At 40.2% G+C, this 23131-nt stretch overlaps 1 protein-coding gene across 1 annotated transcript; it reads left to right on the top strand.

The window, feature by feature from the left end:
* Positions 1-1328: 1328 nt before the first annotated feature.
* F3 (coagulation factor III, tissue factor) lies at positions 1329-12318 on the top strand. The gene is made up of 6 exons (XM_016158450.2): positions 1329-1604; positions 2811-2922; positions 7026-7216; positions 9074-9252; positions 9829-9976; positions 11313-12318. Exons 1-6 carry the CDS (start codon positions 1505-1507, stop codon positions 11447-11449), a joined length of 867 nt encoding a protein of 288 aa, XP_016013936.1. The 5' UTR covers positions 1329-1504; the 3' UTR covers positions 11450-12318.
* The last annotated feature ends 10813 nt before the right edge of the window (positions 12319-23131 follow it).

The following is a 23131-nucleotide window of genomic DNA, read 5'->3' as shown; positions in this document are numbered from 1 at the left end:
AAGTACAGTTTCTAGCTCCCAGGAAGAAGGGACTACACGAACTGAACCTGGTTGTGCTATTTCAGTTCAGGCAAGGAGAGAAAATAAAACTTTTGTAAAGTTGTATTTCTTTTGAAATGAGTGAAATCCTATAGCTCAGCAGGCTATATGTAAACATGTATAGAGTATACACTAAAATGCTGATATGGGGGGGGGGGCGATCAGCAGAGGGAAAAAGACTCCACTCTCCCCTAAAAACTCTTCATTCTGTCTTGGATGCAGCTATAGAGTAATAATTAACAAATAATAGGAAGTGCTTTAACAATGTATACAATGGCACCCAGTAGAAGTGGACATTCTCTTGCCTGACCATTTTACAGCAAAGAAGCAGCCAGAAATTTATTTAAAAGAAAAAAAAAAAGGCTTAAGACTAGTGGCATGAAAATCTGATTATAATTTTTAATTTTTTATTTCTTTGCACTTGAGCAGAACTAACTAAATCCCACATATGTCTTCTTCAATGTGAGAACAATCCTTTCTGAAACCACAGGGCTACAGATGTCACGCTAGAATTCTCCCAGAGGCAAAATGCCAGGTTTGGGGCTGCTTTTCCTTGGTCACTACCCCGGACTGGGCTGGGCTGTGCCGGGGCTAACTGACCTTCGCACCTGTGGGCAGACTCCTGCATTCGCACCACATTTATAGTATGCGACCCACGCTAAGGGCCCTGTAGGGTAGGAAGGCCAGGTATCCTTGCCTTCGGCGTAGAAGAGGAAACCGCAGCTGGGAGAGGGCCGTGCTCATTCTCACGCGGTTACTGGGCTGCAGATTCCGAAGCTCAGCCCCGCGTGACCAAAGCGCCGGGCGGGCGCCCTCCGCTGTCCAAGCGGAGCCGGGAGCCGATACCTGCTATTAAACTTGGTAAATGCTACTGCTCCATCGGCCCAGGCAACACTATATCACCAAGTGGAAGGGAAGAATCCCTCTCCGCCACCTCGAGAACTTCCAACAGACCTGCAGCTCACTCAGGCTGGACCGCGGGGTCGCTGACCTGGGGATCCCGGGGGCCCAGGGGGGATGAAGGGACAGGGGACCTGGGGGTGAGGAGATGCCGGAGGCCTGGTTCCCCTCGGCACCTGGAGCGGCCAGCGACCGAGCAGCAGCTTCGTGCTCCGTGGCGCGGTTGAATCACGGGTGAATCACCCCTTGCAGGGTCTCGGAGTTTCCTACCGGGAGGAGGCGGGGCAGGGGTGTGGACTCGCCGGGGCCGCGCACAGCGACGGCGAATGACCCGGCGGGGGCGGGGCGTCGTGAGGAGAGAGGGGCGGACGCTGGGGGACTGCTGAGGCGTGGGTGTCCGCGCGGCCCTTTATAGCGCTCCCCGAGACTCGGGGCTCCCCTAGATGCGAGCTCCCCGCCCCCGCCCCTCCCGCTCCCTCCAGCCGTCCAGGGGCGACTTCAGCCCAACCGCTACAGCCTCCGGGGTGCAACAGTATTCTCCTGACTTCGCCACCAGACCAGGGACATGGCGACCCCCACCTGGCCCCGGGTGCCCTACCCCGAAGCTGTTGTCTCTCGGACAATCTTCTTCGGCTGGGTCCTCGTTCAGTTGGCGGGAGCCTCAGGTGAGTGGCACCTGCCGCCTGCACCCATAGGGCACCCTGCCCTGAGGAGGGGGGACTGTCCTGGCTGCAGAGGTCTCCCCCTGCTGTACGTAGGCGTCCCCGCCGCGCGCACCGTACTTGGCGCCGTTCGCCCACCGCGTTTGAATGAACCTGGTCCCGGGGCGGGCCGGCGGGAGTAGTTGTTTCTCGCCTGGGACCCTGCCTCCCTTTTTACTAGAGAGTGCTTGCCCACTGTTGTTGCTTAAGTGGATTTGTGGCTCCAGCTTTAAGTTTAGAAAAATATCTTCCCAGTGACCTTGAAGGTGGTGAGACTTGGGTCCTCACCTGCACAGGTCGGCGTGTAAGGGTTGGATATTAACCTTAATTAAATGTGCACTTGCCTTAGTAAAGAGCGGTCCTCGGTCTTGTCTTGATCATTTATTTTTATTTTTATTTTTTATTTTTGGATTGGGTTAAAGGCAGTCCTAAATGGCACTTAGATTGGAGCAGTCACCACATTGTATGTACGTGCCCCATATGTCTATTGTGTGTAGTGGTGGAGGGCGCGATATGGGGAGGAGGGGATGGCTGGGCAGGTGGAGACTGATCTGTTGAGTACTGGCAAAGCAGCCCATAATAATAAAGCATCCTAACCGATGTGCATCTGTTGGTGTGACAGACTGCACGTCTGCTTAGGTGTCTGTGGCACTTTCAATATAGAGACATTTTAGATATAAATGAAAGAAGCCAAGATTTGATTTTTCCATTTCATGCAACCCTAACTCCTCTCACACATGGGATTTGCCCTTTTTCATAATTTATGGAAGACCATATCTAGCCTCCCAGGACAGAGTTGAACCTTAGAGTCCCACACCTCCTCATCTGGGCCATGGGCACCCTGGGATACTGATGGCTCCTGGGCTGTGCTTCCAGATCAAATTATCACAGGGCTTCCCCCATGAATAATTTCAAACAAGGATTTCAAGCTCCTTGCCTCTTTCCTTAGTTTACAAGGAAGATTTTGCTGTGAGAAAATTCTGGTTTTAGAAAAAAATTGAAGTTTTCTTTTCTCTTGATAATTCAGTAGTGAAGCTTTTGTGATTGGGGAAAAAAATGCAACGTTTATGATGATGTTGAGGAGGGGGGTGGAAAAGTGTTTATACTATCAACATGAAATCAGGTACTGAGAAGTTCATGTAATAATAGCTCTTTCTCTGTTATTTAAAGGCACTACAGGTGTCGTGGTACCATATAATTTAACTTGGGAATCAACTAATTTCAAGACAATTTTGAAGTGGGAGCCCAGACCCATCAATCATGTCTATACTGTTCAGATAAGGTAAGCTAGGTACAAAAAAAGAAAAAAGAAAAAGAAAAATAAGTTTTTAATGTTCCTACTTCCTTGTGCTGAATACAAATGTCTTGAGAGCTGATTACTGGATGAAATTATTTAATAGATGACAAAGAAAAGGGTGTTCATGATAATTAGTTGACCAGAGCCATACTCTGTCAAGCCTGCATGCAACATTTCCTAGACTTTAAACTGATAGAATGTTTTAATTATTTCGAGTGATGATGGGAAAATTTCTAAGTGTGGTATGAGCTACGGAGAGGTGAAACTTTTTGAGCAGGCTGTGGTGGCACTGGTAGGTAGAGTCCTGGATCAATGATAACTAATCTCATTGGAGTGCACTTGTCTTTTGCTGTGCTGTCTAGACTGTGCGTCTGCTATAACGTGTTAAGGAAAAGGCAGGGAGGAGTTCGGAAGTATACAGTGCCTTGAAGCAGTGTTTGATTCACTAATCCTTGGACTCACGATTCAAAATTCGATTGCATACATAATATCGGAGGAGGTCATGTTTGTGACTCACCAAGCTGGGAAGAAATATTCCTCTGTCTGCATCCTCCGCTGTCAGGGCTGCTCTGCTCATTTATCTTTGTGTCTAACTGACAGCTCTCCCCAAGAGCCCATAATTTAGTATATTCAGTCAAAATGTCCACATGTCTTCCTTGATGTTTTCACCATATTCTTGCAAGTTTTTGGTTGCTGAAATGTTCTAGACTTGTTAGAGACCATAATAAATAGAGGAAAGCAACTGTGGAAATTATTTTAACACTAATCGTATAAAAACACAAAAATATCACTGACTAAAATTAAAGGTGTTTTGCTGTTTTGGTCAGCTCATGTCAAGCCTTTTATAGAATTAGGAATACACCTCTTAGGATGAAGGGGGTCTTTTAGGTGGATGTTCTTCTTTTTCAAAGTGAACTTCACAATCACTGTTGCCAAACCAACAGGGAAGAGAATTTGTGTGCACGCATGCATGTATAGATAGAGAATGGGAGAGAGAAAGGAACTTCATAATCTGAGTTAATAATTACGATTATGGTCAAAGTTGTCAATTCAGATTCTACTAGTCAAGAATAAGTTATTAATTCCACTAATACAGAGCCGAAGCTTACCTTAGTAGACACTTTCCTTCTGGATAGTGAAAATAAGATTTTAGGAGCAATACTTACCTCCTAAATATACTCGATCTTATGTTTGGTGTACATGTGGAAACATATTTATAATTTACTTGATTTTTTTAAACATAAGCCTTTGTTAACTCTCATTCTTGGACTTTCCAAGGCTGCTGTTATTTAAGTGAACGCAGCCCCTGATGTGCAAATGTTCTAGTGCAAAGCTGCTGCTTAGGGGCACCGGAGGACACGGAGATTCCTGCAGAGCCGGGGATCTTCCCCGTGTCCTTGCAGGTGTGCTAGAGCAACAATCCCCAACCTTTTTGGCACCAGGGACCAGTGCTCCTATGAGAATCTAATGCCTGGTGATCTGAAGTGGAGCTTAGGTAGTGATGCTAGCACTGGGGAGTGGCTGCGAATACAAATGAAGATTCGCTTGCACGCCTGCCACTCACCTCCAACTGTGTGGCTGCTTCGTAACAAGCCACCAACAGGTACAGGTCTTCAGCCCAGAATTAGGGACCCCTGTGCTAAAGAACCTGTGAGCAGTCCCTCTGCCCTGCCAGAGACCTCACCCTTCTCCGTCCTCCTCATTGGTACATGGAATTGCTAAGTGAAAAGGCCCATAGCAATCATTTTACAGATGAGGAAACTGCTGCCCTGGGAAGGTTAGGGATTTATTCATGATTGCATTGATGGTGAATGCCCAGCTGGATCTGGAACCAAGGTCTCCCCACGGTTTCACCACCACTACCTCTTCCAGTGGGCCTGCCACAGTCTGAAGTGAGGCCCCAGAGCTAGGAGGAGGAAGGAGAACTGTTTCCATGGCATCTCCTCCGTCTTCCTTTCCTCTCAGTTTTCCTTTCGCAGAGGAAGCACCTTAATTGCAGCTCCTCTTCATCCACTGATGGCCTGATCCCAGCCATGGGGCGCCACTGCTTGCCTGAAGCCCCTTCTGGGAGCTCCAACTGTATTTTTCCCCTTTGGAAACAATTTCAGTCATGGTCGCAAAGTGTTACTGGCTCAAGCACTGAAACATCACCTGTAACACTGATTCGATGGGAATGTTTTCGATTTTAAAACTGAACTTCCAAAGCTTCTAGAAAACAGCCTCCACCTAAATTGGTGAATCTGGATTATGTTGGAATTCTTTGGTTATTCAGGAAGAACTTTTATTCTTTCCAAATCAGGAGATTTTGCTATACCTAGAGGACCTTCAAAGGCTTTTTAATTTTAATACTGGTAATAGGCATCCCGAGGCACTTACTGCAAAATGCCCCTTCATTCCTGTTTCACATGACTTTACTAGTTTTAGTGACGTAGGTGCTTATGCTAAGTTTTGCCACAGAGTAAGTACTGTGCTTCCTAGGTATGAGCTGGGAGAACCGAAATACCAGTTTCTTAGATGGGAATTAGCCCCAGAGCTCAGCAGTCTTTCTCCTGTTATCTGAACAACTTGTTTGCCATAGTAATAGAGAAGAGTCATGTTCTCATTCACTTTTATAAAATGCATTTTGATCACTCTGGAATTAAAACAGCCTCTCTACTTTTATCATAGAAAATTAGAAAAATCTAAGAAACCAAAAATAATCTGTATCAATCTTGGTTTGTGAATTTTAGGACAAAGAGCGTGTTTGCTCTACCCTCTTAGCCTCATTATTTAGTTCAGATTTTTTTTAAACATATTTATGGCTTTCGTGCATGGATTTAGACAATTCAATTTATAGATCAGCTTGTTTTCTTCCTGATTCAACATGTAAACGCAAACCATTTATTACTCAGCCTGGCCGTGTATAGCCATAAAGCCCTGCTGCTTAACAGTAAACACAAAGGCATGGACCCCTACTACCAAGCAGACCACATTCAGAATGAAGTACTTTAATGGAAATATCAGTGCTGGAGGACAGGGAAGGGAGAGGTCAATTCTGAACAAAGAGATCTGGAGATTCCTGGGGAAAATGGGATTGGAGATGGCTTTAAATGATAAATAGGGCTCTGGCTGTTGACAATGCTGAAGAGAAGGGAAGAACAGTGTAGCTGGCAATTTATGGGGCCAGAAGTATATGGATTGAGTTGCTATGACATTTATCTATGAATTGTTTTGGTCCTTTAAAATAATTTCATATTTAGTAGAAGTTCTTTAAATCATTTTCTCTTCAATACAACTTACAAAAGAGAGATCTTTTAGCCTCTTAGACTTTTAGACTTTGTTAGATACTACCTGTTTTGTTATTCTTTAATCTTTAATGGAATGTACTCATATCTTGTAAAAGCGAGGGAGGCATGTAGTATAATGTGACAAACAGACCCATGTATGTGACCTTGTACAAGTTACTTAGTGTTTCTGAGTTTCAGTATCCTCGTGTGTTAAAAATATCCAAAACCTTCTTGAAAGTTTTGTATCAAATGAAGTAATATGTGTAAAGGGCCCAGTACAGTTCCTGGTGCTTAGTAGATTCAGTGAATGTTAAATAACCACACCAATAATAGTCATAATAGAATATAAGATATATAGAATGTATTATATAAGCTCTATTATTACTACATTGACTGTATTCTACTGAGAATACAGAATGTGATATAGTAAATAGAATATAGTAGGATATAATAAGTAGACTGTACTAAATAATAGGGTCTTAATGGAAAAATCATCTACATTTTAAGAAAGATATTTAACAAAATGATTCAGAGCATGGCCCCAGCAGTCAAACAGCTGTCTGGCTCAACGTCCAGCTGTGCGACTCCGAGCTGATCGCCCAATCTCACTTTGCCTCAGTTGCCTTATCTGTAAAAACAGAGATGATTACAGAGACACCCCAGGTTGCTGGGAGGACTCAAGCACACCTAAAGTAGCAAATGCCTACTCAGGAGTGGTTATGGACACTATTTTTGAAACAGAGCACCACAACCAGAAAGCCATCTATCTCATTGAATACAAATCATAATGTTCTATTTCTCTTCCTTCCTTCCTTCTTTTAGCCATAGTTTAGGAAACTGGAAAAGCAAATGCTTCTCCACAACAGAGACAGAGTGTGACCTCACTGATGAAATCATGAAGGACGTGAAGCAGACATACTTGGCACGGGTCCTTTCCAAGCTGGCAAATGCCACCAGTTCTGCTGCGGAGCCTGTGTATACAAACTCCCCAGAGTTCACGCCTTACTCAGAGAGTAAGTAGTTTGGTTTATAATAACCTTTCATTCTTGTTGTTAAAAGTTTCTGAATCTTCTTGTGAGCTTGTGACCCTTAGGGACCATCAGATTATTTCTCCATAAACACATCTTTTATCTCAGAATCGGTAAGCTCCACAGCCCTCTACAGTGGTGTTAAATAACCAGAGTGTGAACTTCAGAGTTGATAACTAGATCATCAAGTAACTTTCTCCAGCGTTCTGTCCATAGACCTTACCAGTAAACTGGCTGGGTGGGATGGCGGGAGAGTAGGAAATCTACCAAGGCTGGGATTTCAGCATTTTCCCATACCTATTTCTGAGATTATATTTACATATACACACACATATATATCCTGAACATTCTGTCACATCATCAGAGCAGAAGTCAAGTTTAAAATTTTTTCATAGTCACAAATCCACAGGGAAAGTTCAGTTTCCCTCTGAGCCCATAATTGGGCTTGCTGACCTTTTTTAATCAGTTGGCCATGGAGTCCTGTGATGTGCCAGCACTTGCCCAGCCAGCTGCCAGCCTGCCTCCTTCTTGCTGGCTTTGAAAGTGTGGAATGCCTTCCCCCCAAGCCTTTGCCCCAGTAAGCTGACTTTCGCATCTACTAAGGGAATGCAGAGGATTGCTGACAAGTCAGACGGTACCTTTTTTCTCAGGACTATTGTTCTGAACTAGGTATTTTAAATAAACACGTGTAGCACATTGAGAAGAGTGAAATCATTTAAGGTCTTTAAACCTTCAAAGATCTTTTAGGAAGACCTCAAATGAAAGGTTAGAATGTTATTGCTGCCTGTATATTGACCCCTCTGTTCTGTGAGAGAACAGTTTCTCGAGGCAGCAATCGAGAAGGGGCAGAGAGACACTCGAGCAAACTTTCCCCTCTCATACCTACTTCGGGGGTCCAAATAGGAGGCTGCTTTCCCCGAGCCCCTGTTTGCCAGACCCTGTCTTCAGACTCCTCTGGCCACTTTCTACCTGTGTGTCCCGTCACAGCACTCAGCTGGAGTGTAGGCACCACATCCACACCACCTCTGGAACTCCGTGGGGTTATTGATTGTCATTTACCTTCCATTGATGGCATCCTCGTGATTTTCTGTTATAACCCTTGAGTTTTTTGTAAGCCACTTCAAATCCTTTTTTGCTGGAAGATAGAAAATATTTTACACATTAATTTTGCATGAGCTCACACAAACATACACATACTTGCTTATAATTCATGTTTAATTATTGGGATTGATTTTCCTGTCATTCGTTGAGAGCACACATGATAATTGAGCCATTCCAGAGTCCCAGAGGTTAAAACCGGTTCCTTGAAGTACCAAGGACATTTCCTAGGCTTTCCACATCCCCTAATTTCTTGCATTGAAAATACGGAATCTTATGCAAATGTATTGTTTAATATAGTAGCCACTAACCACATGTGGTTTTTGAGCACTGGAAAAATGGCTAATGCTATAAGAGTAAAATACACACTGGATTTTGAAAAGTATTTCCAAAAGTTTTTATATTGACTACATGTTAAAATGATAATATTTTAACTATTTGGGGTTAAATAAAATATATTTTTGAAATTATCTTACCCGTTCCTTTTTACATTTTCTAAAATGTGTGTACAGAGAAATTTAAAATGACATATGTGGCTCCCATTCTATTTCCTTTGGGCAGCATGGCCATAGAATGTCTCGGGGTTTAACTCTGGTGCCACTTAGCTTGCAACTGCCAGGGACTTGATTCTACGCGGGTGTTTTATGAGAGGTGACCGGGTTGTTATTGGCCGTGATAACTACATGGGATTCTGTTTTGTAGAGAATTCTTTGGTTCTAATGAAGCTCATTTTCTATGTTTCAGCAAACCTTGGAAAACCAAAAATTAAGAGTTTTAAACAAGTTGGAACAAAACTGAACGTGACTGTAGATGATGCACGTACTTTAGTCAGAAAGAATGGCACATTCCTCAGCCTCCGGGATGTTTTCGGCAAAGACTTAACTTATATACTTTATTATTGGAAAGCTTCAAGCACGGGAAAGGTGAGGATTCTTTCATTTGTTTTAATGACTTATTTTAAATGGTAGATTTTTGAAAAAATAGCCCATTTCTTCCCCAACTTGAAAACGCCAGAATGGGGTGGTTGAGAGGGCAGCGTGGGTGGATTGGGGAGGGACGCCTGCTGTCCTGGTTCTACCTGTGACTTTGAGCAGCCTTGTGACCTTGGGCAGGGTCCCTTGGATATCCCATCCCTCAGCCAAGGGGCTGGACCAGATAATCTGTAAGGTTCCTGGCAGCTCCCACATTTCATCCTCTGTCTGATTATCACAGAGACAATATTTGTTTTCCATTTAACCATTAATGCATCATTCCTTTTCTCCCCCTTTACTGTTAATATCTTCTAAAGGAGTAATTTGGGTTGAATGTGCCTAAATTGATATCTTCAGTCTTGGGAAGAGCATCCTCAGCAGTTATCAGGGAAACCTGTTTGGCTGAGTCACTTCTAGTCCCATATGTCAGATGTGTCCATGTCGGCTTTTACTTCCACAGTGCCTTAGGAAAGAGAAAAGAATTCACTCTGAGCCCGGATAAATTAAGAACTCTTTATCTTTTAACAGAAAACAGCCAAGACAAACACTAATGAGTTTTTGGTTGATGTGGATAAAGGAGAAAACTACTGTTTCAGCGTTCAAGCAGTGATTCCATCACGAAATGCTAAACAGAAGAGTCCCGAAAGTTCCATTGAGTGCACTACCCACGAGAAAGGTATTTTCATAAGTGGCTCTGCTGGGCAGACATGGATGCTCAGATGCCTTTCAGAGGACTAGCACCACCCTCAGAACCAGATGTGTTTTTGTTGAGAGATAAACTGTCTCGGTTTTTCTTATTTTTGTGGGGTGTTTTTGGTACTCTTACAATTTCAGGCATTTAGAAATGTCTCTGTGTTGTTCCCTTTTATTAGCAAGTGTTTTCTTGAACACCTACCATGTGCTACGCACTCTGTTGAGCACCAGGCACACACTCCGTGTTTAGAATTTAGCATCAACCACGGATTTCTCTGGGCATGTTTTCATATCTAAATTCTGATCTCAAGGGTTTGAGGGGAGCTCCTGAACCTGGGGCAGCAGCACCCGATAGACATTTGTGAGCACCCATGAAGGGCTCTTGCCACAGAAGAGATCAAGTCTAACCTGTGGAGGGAAGGGATTGAGTCTATCACATGTACCCATATGCATGTATGTCCACACATGTGTGTACGCCGGGCCCCAGACACTGTGTAAGCAAGGCGGTTGCCAACTGGAAGCGCTATGGGTGTTCAGACACGTACATGAGGCTGCAAGCCGATGAGTCTCTCTCCAGGCTTTGTAGGGAAAGTGCTCTGAGTACTTTCAGGGATTAAAAGAGTCAGAGGATAGTAATGATGACCTAGCTCCTTGCTAAGAGGAAATTCAAAAATTTGAAAACACTTTAAAATAAATTCTCCCACATTTATTGACATTGACAGGAGAAAAGGACTCTACTTCTCCCTATTCCTATTCCTCTCTGGATCATCGTACACACATCCATCTTCCTAAAGGCAGTTCAAGTTCCATTGCCTCACTGTCTTCATGCACACCCCGATTGCTGCTTCCCCTGCCTCTTCTCTATCTGCTGAAATATGTCCTTTGAGAAACATTGCAAATGCCACCTCCACCAGGAAGGCTTCTTATTGCCCCAACCAGTTGTCATCTCTCATCATCCTGGTAGCATTCTGTCTCTCTCTGTGCTGATAGTTTATCACTGACACCAAACCCAGCATTATTTTTAGCCATTTGCTTCTAACAGCTGCGCTTGCTTCCATCTACGTGTGTCTTTTCTAGACTTCAAATATTATCCAGTTTACTAAATGACCTGTTTAATGTTTTTTGCCATTGTCAATTGCCCTAAAACATCTAGGGGTTTCATAATCAAAATGTATTGTGGTGGAAGAAGTGAAGGAAAGAAAATTTAAGTTATGCAAAAGCACGATGGCGTAATTTGGGGTTGAGCCCTCGGTTCTGCCCACTGATAGATGGAATTCAAGTTCTCTCTCTAAGCTGACGTGTTACATTTTGCTTTTCAGATATGTTCTTCATCATCGGGACAGTGGTGTTCCTGGTCATCATCTTCATCATCGTCCTGTCTTTGTCTCTGTACAAGTGCAAGAAGACCAGAGCGAGGCGGAACAAAAAGGAGAACTCCCCCCTCAATGTTGCATAAAGCATGCACCGTCGGAGCTGCCAGCTGCTGCAGAGTTTATATTGCACTGTGACCAAGAACTTTTAAGAGAATGACTATATGGAAACACAAATGAGTACTTTGGAGCACAAAGACCAATGGGCTCAAAAAAAATTCTTTATCTGACCTGTTCTCATGATTAGCCCTCTGGTTTCCATATCAGCATTAGTCATTTTGGAATGTAATGAACGGTACGACCAATTCCAAGTTGTTGGTATTTTTTAATTTCTTTTTTAGCACTATGGCATCTCTTGCACATAGACTGTATGTTCTACACTCAAGGTGAAACCAGGTCCTCCAAGCAAAAACAAATCAACAAATGCCTTAAGAAATCCTGGGTGGACTTTTGGAGAACTTTCAAGAGTCTGACTTCAAATCCTGTGGGAGAGTAAAATGGAAATTGGGTGGACTTTCTAACCTATGTCTGTCTTTTTGTAATATGGTGTTTTGGTTCTGCTTTTTTTTTTTTTTTTTTAAGAGTTCTTTTGGAGGTTCAAAACAATTGGCAGACTTTCCTATGAATGTGTTAAATGCAGAAGACCTCTATTTTGGGCATGTTCCTAACATGCATTATAGTTAAGCACTTTAACTGACTTAAATGCTGTTGATTAAACACTTGACAGCTAAGTATATTTTTATAAGACTACTATACAAACATACTACATAGAGTTTATGACTTAAGGTACTTCAAACTTATATTGTCAACATTGTATATATATAATTTTTAAAAAGTTTTATACATGGGGATTTTCTATTTATAGAGGTAATATTGTTCTGTTTGTATATATTGGGATAATTTATTTAATATACTTTTCTATAAATAAAGGTGACTGGGAATTATGACTATTGCATTTATTATATCTCCCATTTGTTATTTATTATTTAATCTTTGTATTAGTTGGTTTGGCTACAGTAACAAAGGACCCTAAAATGCTTACTAGGTTATAATATTATCTTTATTTCTCACTTACATTACAGCTTTGTGGCTGTGGGTTGATTGCAGCTCTTCCCAATGTCTTCTCATTCTAGGACCCAAACCCAAAGTGAAGGCTGTTTGGAGTAGGGCAGAGGGAAAAGCAGAAAGCTGATAGAAACAGACAGTTATGTCTTCAAGCTTTAAGCTGCCTCTTAAAACTTCTGCTCCATACTGACTCACTGTCATTTCTGCTCCCATGCCACTGGCCCAAGCCTGATGACACTCTGCCTACGGGGAAACACCACAAGTCACACAGCAATAGGCAGGGATATATAATGTTACAGGGAAGAAAGAAATTACACAATCTACTGAAGATTTAGAGGGTGAGATTTCTTCCCATGGGCATTAGTTTGTGTTGTAGGTGAAGATTCGAGAGGCGAAAAGAAGAAAAATTCTTTGGATTATTGTCTTAAAAGAAAATTGGATAAAAGGACAATACAAGCTAGGGTCAGAAGAAGTAGAGTGGAGTCTCTAGAGTTAATTAAAAGTAAACTACGTTGAGAGTTCTTTGCAGGCAGGACTGGGTCCAGCTCCTGTTTACTGCTCCCTTGAGGTGGCTGTGCCGATGGGCTCTTAGTCATGGTGGAGTCAAGTTGACTTCATAACCTCCCTCTAGAATGAAGAAACAGTAGTCCTCCATTCAAATTCAAATAAAATATAGCAGAACAGTCTTTTTCTCTCAACTTTATTGAAAAGGGATTCTAATTAGAGGTGAAAATGAGGTTCTTGGCACCCAGTTGAGCCAAAACCATATTTGATCTCTGTCGTAGAAGGCCGGGCCAGTACACTCTAGGAAAAGCATCCAGATGGCACACCTGCCTGGATGTAGTCCCACAAGCAGACACTGAGCAAGCATACAAATGAAGACTTGGTTCACTGTCCAGTCGTTCATAAATTTTAAGTCCATTTTGTTCCTTTACTCAGAAGAACTCCAAGTATTGGTAACAAAACTCTAACCATGAAATGTTTGATACAACATCACATTCTAAGGAAGAATGGGCAAAACAAACCTTCAATGTTCCCATAGAAATGGTAGTTTGAAGCAAAAAGAAATGGTCAAAATTTTGTAGAAATGAAGGGAAACAGACCAGTGGTTGGTTGATGGGGCTGGTTTCGTTGGCTGGTTTCCCATGATCCATCTGTGTCGGTGCTGGAGAGGAAGAATCATGCACTGCTGCAGTGGTCGTGATGCCAGGAAAAGGTGGAGGTGCGTTTGCAACAGAGTCAACAAGACAGAGGTCGGCCTGGGACATGTCCTAAAAGAAATGTGCTTGGGCCATTATCTTGAATTCCTGCTTGCATGAGGCCTCCCAGACAAAGAGCTTAGTGTAATGCACGAGGGGCGGACCAACTCCCAGAGAGGGCATCTGGCCGGGCGTTTCCATCAGCCTGCGCTTTCCCTGCCAGAAATCATTACAGTGTTATGTAATTCCGTAGTCTCATAACCTAAGAAATTTGAATGGCTCCACTACAGAAAGTACTGGCAAAATGAAAGCAGATCTGGGTAGTAATGAGGTGTCTGGCTGTTCCAGGGAAGGAATCCATTACAGATCCAAGTGAGGCCACCCTGCACTGGTCGGGAAGTTTCCATTTCTAACCCTCCCTCAGATTGCCTCACCTCTCCTATCGCTGAAACAAAACAGCTACTGCTAAAATCAGCATCATCAAGAGCACAGGAGCAGTAAAAGATACTATCAATTGTTGGCTTGTGTCCAGAAACTATCACCCTCCCATGAGCCAAATTATTCTGTATTACCTATCTCAGCCCTAAAGGAGCCCATGAATTTGTTAGTCAGCTAAATCTCACATTTGAAGAGAGATTTTTACCATCTTAAATTATTGACCAAGTTTGACTTAATATAAGAAACTAGTACTTGTGGAATCCTTAGTTTTTTACCTTACCTTGTTAGAGCTGATGGCCTGTAATCTATCTGTCTCTTGAATAAACAAAGAAACAATTATCCCTGTCCATCAGATAGTAAATAACTCATTCCCAAACACAATTTTGACTTGTTCTAGGACATGTGTTATTTAATAACACTTAGAATGTGTTCTTTTTTTTCCGTGAAGGTTTATTACAAATACAGTATGACCTTCATTCAGAGATACACTGTGAAGATTAGTTCTTCCTTCTCATAGCCCCTGCTTTTCAGCTGGGGAGTTAAGTGATTCAGGCTTTGCCATTCAGCACATATCCTTCCTCATGCCTGTGGAAATTAGTTCAGGGGTTGGCACGTGATGTAACCTAGTCTAGAAAGGGTGAATCCTAGGGCCTTTTCTGGGAGTGCTAGCATACTCTCTTGATAAATATAATGAAGAAACATGTAGCCCCAAGGGCTGCTAGCAGTTATCTTGAGACCATAAAAGAGCAACTTTAACTGGAGCTGACATGTTGGAGAACAAGGCAGAGCGATGGAAACTAAGGATTAAGCCTTGCCTGAAGTTATCCCTACTCATGGACTTTTCACACAATATATAAGCCAGTTAATTTTGTAAGCAAGCTTGATTCAGATTTTCTTGACTTTTTTGACTTGCAGTCAAAAAGCACCCTGACTGATGCTATGTAAGCATTGACCGTGGAATATAAACATAGACGAAGAAGGTGCCAATAATGTAAGCTTACCGAATTAGCAATCAGTGGGCGGTTTTTTTCTAGGTTTTTTTCTTTTGCAGATATAATTGACATACATCGCTGTATAATTCTAAGGTGTGTAACATGATGGTTTGATTTACATATAGTGCGAAGTGATTGCCACAATAGGTTAACATCCATCATCTCATATAGACACGATAAAAAGAAAAGAAAAAAAATTTCTCCTCTGATGAGAATTCTTATTAAGATCTTCTCTCTGAACATCTTTCCTGCACATCACGCAGCAGTGTTGGCTCTGTCATCATGCTGTATGTTACATCCCCAGTGCTCGTTTATCTTATAACTGGAAATTTGTGCCTTTTTATCATCTTCCTCCAATTCTCTTTCCCCTGCCTCCCACCTCTGGTAACCACAAATCTGATCTCGTTTTCTATGAGCTTGCTATGGGTTTGTTTGTTTGTTTGTTTGTTTGTTTGTTTGTTTGTTTTTAGATTCTACATATAAGTGAGATCAGATAGTATTTGCCTTTCTCTGTCTGACTTATTTCACTTAGCATAATGCCTTCAAGCTCTATCCATGTTCTTGCAAACGGTAAGGTTTCCTCATTTTTTATGGCTAAATAAAGTCCCATTTTATATATATGAATATATTTCACAACTTTTTTATCTGTTCATCTATCCATAGACTCTTATTTGCTTCCATGTCTTGCTTATTGTAAATAATGCTGCTATAAACATAAGGATGTAGATATCTTTCCCGATTAGTGTTTTCATCTCCTTTGGTTATATTCCGAGAAGTGGAATTGCTATGGTAGTTCTATTTAATTTTTTGAGGAACCTCCATACTGTTTTCCAAAGTGGCTGTGCCAATTAACAATCCCACCAACAGTGCACAGGGGTTTCCTTTTCTCTCCATTCATACCACGCCAGCATTTATCTTTCGCCTTCTTGATGACAGCCTTTCTAATAGGCATGAGGTTATATCTCATTGTGATTTTAATTTGCATTTCCCTAATCATTAGTAATGTTGATTGAGCACCTTTTCTTGTACCTGTTGGTTTAGGTTCTTTGCGCATGTATGTTCTTCAATTGTATTATTTTGTTTGTTTGCTTGTTTGTTTGTTTTTTGTTTTTGTTTGTTTGTCTTTGCTATTGAGTTGCATGAGTTCTTTGTATATTTTGGATATTAATCCTTTATCGGATATATGGTTTGCAAATATGTTTCCCCATTCCACAGTTTGTCTTTTAATGTCGTTGATGGTTTCTTTTGCTGTGCAAAAGTCTTTTATTTTAATGTAGTCCCATCGAATTTTATTTTGTTGCTTGTGCTTTAGGTATGCTTTCCAAAAATTCATTACCAAGACCCATATCAAGGAGATTTTGTCTATGTTTTTTTTTCTAGGAATTCATGGTTTCAGGTCTTAGATTTCACTTTTTAATTCAAGTTAATTTCTGTGAGTGTCCTAAGATAGAGGCCAGCAATCTGTGTTTTAACAGGAAGCCCTTCAAGTGATTCTAATGCACAATAACGTTGGAGAACCACTGGCTTAATCTGTTACTGCGACTAGAGGCTGCAGTAGCTATAGACCCAAATGGTGCATTCCTAGCCCTTAGAGAGGTCAGAATAAAGCCTACTATGGTACCAAAATCAAATTCAGAATACATAAAGCATAGACAAAATTCTCCATCTGTAGATGACATACTCCCCAGGAGATGTAACAGACTGTCACATTAGGGTCTGTCACATCAGGGTCTGATAGGATTTTTCTTTCTGCAAGGAATAGAAACTCTTTCAAGAGAACTTAAGCAAAATTGGAAAGACTGTTTTCTCTTTTGTTAAGTGCACTAATTGGCCTAAATTTTTTCAGCCCCTTTTAGACTAAATTCCATGATTATACATTATTAGAGCATCAATAGTTAACACTTAAGAATAATACTTTCTCTGGGGAAAATAAAAAATACTTTTTAAAAATCCAGGAATTTTGAAATTGACAAGTTGCACTTCACCTTTAATATACAAAATTTAATAAATTTTTGAAATAAGTTTCTAAAAAAGTTTTAAGAAAAGGTTCTTGACATACAATCTTTGTCCAGCCTGATTTTCAAATACCAGCAAAAAACTATGCTCCACCTGCAAAGTAACATGTCTTCTCTGAGCACATACCAGCCTAGAGAATAAGAAATGTAACATTCAGATCATCGGGAAAATGCTTTTCCCTTGCATAATAACAGCATCTGGGATTGGAAGCATCCTTTATGACTAAGACTGTAGTGCCATCTTCAGTTCTTAAGGAGGATTGACAACATGACCAGAATGCTTTGACCGGAAAAGAAAGAAAGAAGAAAGAGAGAGAGAGAGAGAGAGAGAGAGAGAGAGAAAGAGAGAGAGAGAGAGAGAGAGAGGGAGGAAGGGAGGGAGGGAGGGAGGGAGGAAGGAAGGAAGGAAGGAAGGAAGGAAGGAAGGAAGGAAGAAAGAAAGAAAAGAAAAGAAAAAGAAAGAAAAAAAAGGAATTGCAAATAACAAGTAACCTGTAAATGATTGAGAATGAAGAAACAGGAGATTGGATTAAACATGACGGAGTGAGAGATGTCCTCAGATCTCTCCCCTTAAAACAACAAGAAGCTGAACATCTAACTCAACAGAAAACATCCAAACTGCACACCAGCACATCTGAACATGAGATCTGCACATAAGAGCTACCACATGTCAGAACATGTCACTTCCGGGTGTCAGGAAGTGAACTGGGAGAAACAAAGAAGCTGCTTCTTGCAGCTGGATCTCTCTGTAAGAGGAGGGGAAGAGGAGAAGGTGTGGTGACTTCCCTGAACAGCCCTGCCTGGGGAAGCTGTGAGCTCCACACAACTGGCATCAGGGTCCAGTAATCAAGGTAGAAGACAGAGAAACAAGGATGGCAGACAAGCAGGGATGGCAGAGAAACAACAGTAGATTTTTAACAGCTGTGACTGCAAAACAGAGGCTGAGCTGCAGCCCTCATCCCCCAACCAAAAGGACCCCTCCCCCATACTCTCTGAGACAGAACACCGTGGAACCCCAGGGGAACCTGAGCAAACGCTACCAAAATTGTCGCTAACACTGACAGGAACTGACACTCAAGATAGCGAGCGTGATTAAGTATCTATAAGGGAAAGAGAAGACATTATTAAGACTTTATATAAAGCAGAGATCCAAGAGGCTTAGACACCACCTACTGGGAACCAAAAGAAAAACACCTTCTTTGCAACAGGCTAGGGACCATTATATAAAAAGCAGAACACATTTCCATTAATGTTCAGGCAGAGAAATAGTCCGTTATACACAATGAACAACCAAGGTGACAAGGCATCTCAGAAAGAAAGAGAAAAATCTCCAGAAAATAAGCTTACAGACATAGAAATATGCAACTTAAATGACAGAGAATTCAGAATGGTACTTCTGAAAAAACTCAGTGAATTCTGAAACAAGTCATATCAACAATTTCAGGAATTGAAAAAACAACTAGATGAGCAGACCAAGAAGATTGAAATCCTCAAAAAGAACTGAATAGAACTTCTAAAGATAAAGAACACACTGCAAGAGTTGAAAAATGAAATAACAAGCTTGAGAAATAGAGTTGACTAAATGGAGGAAAAGATCAGTGATATCAAAGACAGAAATTTAGAAATAAATTAGAAGGAAGAAGAGAGAAACCAAAGAATGAAAATTAATGAAAGAGAAATACAAGAACTATCTGATACCATCAGGAGAGGAAAACTAATAATAATGGGAATTCTCGAAGAGGAGGGAAAGGAACAGAGATTAGAAAGCATTTTGAGACAAATAGTAGATGAGAATTTCCCAAATCTAAGGAATGAGCTGAAGCTTGGAATTCAAGAAGTCAATAGAACCCCCAATTATTTCAACCTAAAAAGGCCTTAACCAAGACATATTGTATTAAAATTATTAAAAATCAATGACAAAGACAGGATTTTCAGGGCAGCCAGGGAAAAGAAGACAGTAACCTTTAAAGGAAAACCCGTTAGGTTATCGTCGGACTTATCAGCACAAACATTACAAGCCAGGAAGGAGTGGAATCAAATATGCAAACTATTCAATGAAGGAAACTACCAGCCAAGAATAATATATCCAGCTAAGCTCTCCTTTACATATGAAGGAGAAATTAAGACCTGTCTAGACATACAAAAACTGAGGGAATTCTTCACAAGTCCTACACTACAGGAAATACTGAAAGGGGTCAGCTCACCTAAAACAAAATGACAAAAAATAAAAACAAACAAACCAACAAAAACCATAATTAGAAGTAAGGTAGCTAGCAGGCTGATAAAAGCAGATGAGTGCAACCCTTACTAGGAACAGAGTATTCTAAGCTTAAAATCAAAAGAGATTTGCTATAGCAAGATAGTGATGAACATTAGGCATACATAGGGACAAATTGAGACAACAATAACTAAAAAGGGGAGGATTCAAAGATCCAAATTCACAAAGGGGAATGGAGATAAAGCACATGCAGAAGAAAAGGGATCATCGTATTTATATAACTATCCTTTACATATTTGTAATGGTAATAACAGGCCAAAGATTCAGAACCAAAGCATATAACATAAAATAAGAAAGACCAGAGGGAAAACTCACAAAAGCTCACCAAAATAAAGAAAAACAGAAACACATGGACAAGGAAGCAATGGAAACACTGAGCTACCAGAAAGCAAAAGATAAAATGGCTATGAGAAGACCTCATATTTCAATAATGACCCTAAATGTAAATGGACAGAACTCACCAATAAAAAAGCAGAGTTGCAGAATGTATCAAAAAACAAAACTCAACCATATGCTGCCTCCAGAAGACACATCTGAGTTCCAAAGACAAATATAGACTCAGTGTGAGAGGTTGGAAAATGATATTTCAAACAAATGGCATTCAGGGAAAACTGGAAGTAGTGGTACTAATATCGGACAAAATAGACTTCAAAATAAAAAATGTAAAGAAAGATACTGAGGGACACTTCATAATGATAAAGGGAATCATGTACCAAGAAGATATAACACTTATTAATATCTATGTTCCCAATCAGAAAGCCCTGAAATCTATAAAGCAATTACTAACAGAACTAAAGGGAGAAACAGACCAAAAACACTATCATAATAGGGGAACTAAATATCCCAGTGTCAGGTATGGACAGATCATCCCAACAAAAAATTAATAAGGATATAACATTCTTAAATGATACATTAGACCAACTGGACATAATTGACATTTACAGAGCCTTTCATTCTAAAACAGCTGCTTATACATTCTTCTTTAGTGCACATGAAACATTCACAAGGATTGACCACAGACTGGGACACAGAGATAGCTTCAATAAATATAAGAGGGTTAAAATCATACCAAATATTTTCTGATCATACTGCTTTGAAACTAGAGATCAACTGCAAAAAGAAAGCAGGAAGAACCACAAATACATGGAGATTAAACATGCTGCTGAAGAATAACTGGGTCAGAGAGGAAATGAAAAGAGAGATCAAGAGATACATAGAATCGAATGATAATGATAATAAAACATATCGAAACTTTGGAAATATGGCAAAAGTTGTCATAAGAGGAAAATTCGTATCATTACAGGCCTACCTCCAAAAACAAGAATGAGCCCAAATAAACAACCTAACACTTCATCTTAAAAAACTAGAAAAGGAAGAACAAATGAAGCCTAAAGTCAGCAGAAGGAAAGAAGTCATCAAAATTAGAGCAGAAAAAAAAATGAAATTGAAAATAAAAAGAAAAAAGAAATACAACAAAGAGCTGGTTCTTTGAAAAGGTTAGTAAAATAGGCCCACTAAAGAAAAAAGAGAAAGGACACAAATAAACAAAATCAGGGATGAAAGAGGGGAAATTACGACAGTGCAGAAATACAAAGGATCATACAAGAATACTGTGAAAAAGTATATAACACCAAATTTAATAATCTACAATAAATGGACCAGTACTTAGAAAAATACAACTTTCCTAGACTGAATCAAGAACTGGAAAATTAAAATAGACTGATCGGCAGTATGGAAATTGAAACAATCATCAAAAACCTACCACAAAGTAAAAGTCCAGGACCAGATGGCTTCACCAGTAAATTCTACTAAACATTCAAAGAAGATTTAATACCTATTCTCCTCAAAATATGTCAAAAAAATTGGAAGAGGAGGCAATATTTCCCAACTCATTTTATGAGGCCAATATTACCCTGATACCAAAACCTGGTAAAGATCACATGAAAAAAGAAAACTACAATATCTCTCATGAATACAGATGCAAAAATCCTAAATCAGATACTAGCAAAATGAATACAGCAACATATTAAAAAGATTATACACCACGATCGAGTGGACTTCATCCCAGAGGCACAAGGACGGTTCAATATACACAAATCAATTAATGATATGCCACATAAACAAATTAAAAAGTAAGAATCATATGATCATATCAATAGATGTAGAAAAAGCCTTTGACAAGATACAGCACTAATTTATAATCAAAACACTTAACAAAATCATATAGAAGGAAAATACCTTAATATAATAAAGATCATATATGACAAACCCTCAGCCAACATTATATTTAATGAATAAAAATTAAAAACCTTCCCTCTGAGATCAGGAACAAGGCAAGGCTGTCCACTATTGCCACTGCTATTCAATATAACACTGGAGGCCCTAGTGAGTGCAATCAGACAACAGAAAGATATAAAAGGCATCCAAATAGAAAACAAAGAAGTCAAGCTGTCACTATTTGTGGATGACATGACTCTCTATATAGAAAACCCTAAAGACTCCACAAGGGCACTACTAGAAACAATAAGCAAATACAGTTTCTGGATACAAAATCAATGTTCAAAAATTCAAACCATTCCTATACTCTAATAATGAATTGTCAGAAAAAGAAGTAGAAAAAATAATTCCTTTTGCAATTGCAGCAAAAAGAATAAAATACCTAGAAATAAATCAAATGAAATATGTGAAGGACCTATATAATGAAAACTATAAGACCATATTAAAAGGAATCGAAGAAGATACAAAGAAATGGAAAGATATTTCGTGTTCTTGGAGTAGAAGAATCAACGTAGTTAAAATGACCATATTACCTAAAGCATTATACAGATTTAATGCAATCCCCATCAAAATCCCATTGGCATTTTTTAAAGAAATGGAACAAGAAATCATCAGATTTGTATGAAAGCATGAAAGACCTCGAATTGCCAAAGCCATTCTGAGAAAAAAGAACGATGCTGGAGGCATCACTCTGCCCAACTTCAAATTATACTACAAAGTGACAGTATCAAAATGGCAGCAAAACAGACACATGGTACACTGGAACAGAATCAAGAGTCCAGAAGTAAACTCATATTTATATGGGCAAATAATTTCCGATAAAAAAGCCAAAAACATACAGTGGAGAAAGGAAATCCTCTTCAATAAATGGTGCTGGGAAAACTGGAAAGCCCCCTGCAAAAGAATGAAACTAGACTGTTGTCTATCACCACACACCAAAATTAACTCAAAACGAATTAAGGACCTGAATATAAGACCTGAAACAATAAAATGCATAGAAGACAACATAGGAATTAAACTCAAGGACCTTGGTCTTAAAAAGGATTTTATGAATTTGACGTCAAAGGCAAGGGAAGTAAAAGCAAAAATAAATAAATGGGACTACATCAAACTAAAAAGCTTCTGCTCATCAAAAGAAACCATCAACAAGGTAAAGAGACAACCATCTGCATGGGAAAATGTATTTGCAAGCAACACCTCCGATCAGGGCCTAATATCCAAAATATACAAAGAACTCATACAACTGAATAACAATAAAAAAACGATCCAATCAAAAAATAGCCAGAGGATTTGAACAGAAACTTCTCCCTAGAGGACATACAAAGGGCAACAAATACATGAAAAGATGCTCAACATCACCAGCTATTAAGGAAATGCAAATCAAAACCACAATGAGATACCATCTGACACCTATTAGAATGGCTATAATCAACAGGACAAGTAATAACAAATGTTGGAGAGGATGCGGAGAAATAGGAACCCTTATACACTGCTGGTGGGACTG

Source organism: Rousettus aegyptiacus, unplaced genomic scaffold (assembly GCF_014176215.1).
Source record: "Rousettus aegyptiacus isolate mRouAeg1 unplaced genomic scaffold, mRouAeg1.p scaffold_m13_p_1, whole genome shotgun sequence".
NCBI classification, from domain to species: domain Eukaryota; kingdom Metazoa; phylum Chordata; class Mammalia; order Chiroptera; family Pteropodidae; genus Rousettus; species Rousettus aegyptiacus.
This window is presented reverse-complemented; position numbering and strand designations above follow the sequence as displayed.

Bases quoted from the DNA above. Each gene is read 5' to 3' on its own strand.
- F3 (XM_016158450.2), top strand. From the start codon at position 1,505: ATGGCGACCCCCACCTGGCCCCGGGTGCCCTACCCCGAAGCTGTTGTC. The intron at 2,923-7,025 runs GTAAGCTAGGTA...TCCTTCTTTTAG, and splicing joins GTCTATACTGTTCAGATAAG to CCATAGTTTAGGAAACTGGA. The intron at 9,253-9,828 runs GTGAGGATTCTT...ATCTTTTAACAG, and splicing joins AAGCTTCAAGCACGGGAAAG to AAAACAGCCAAGACAAACAC.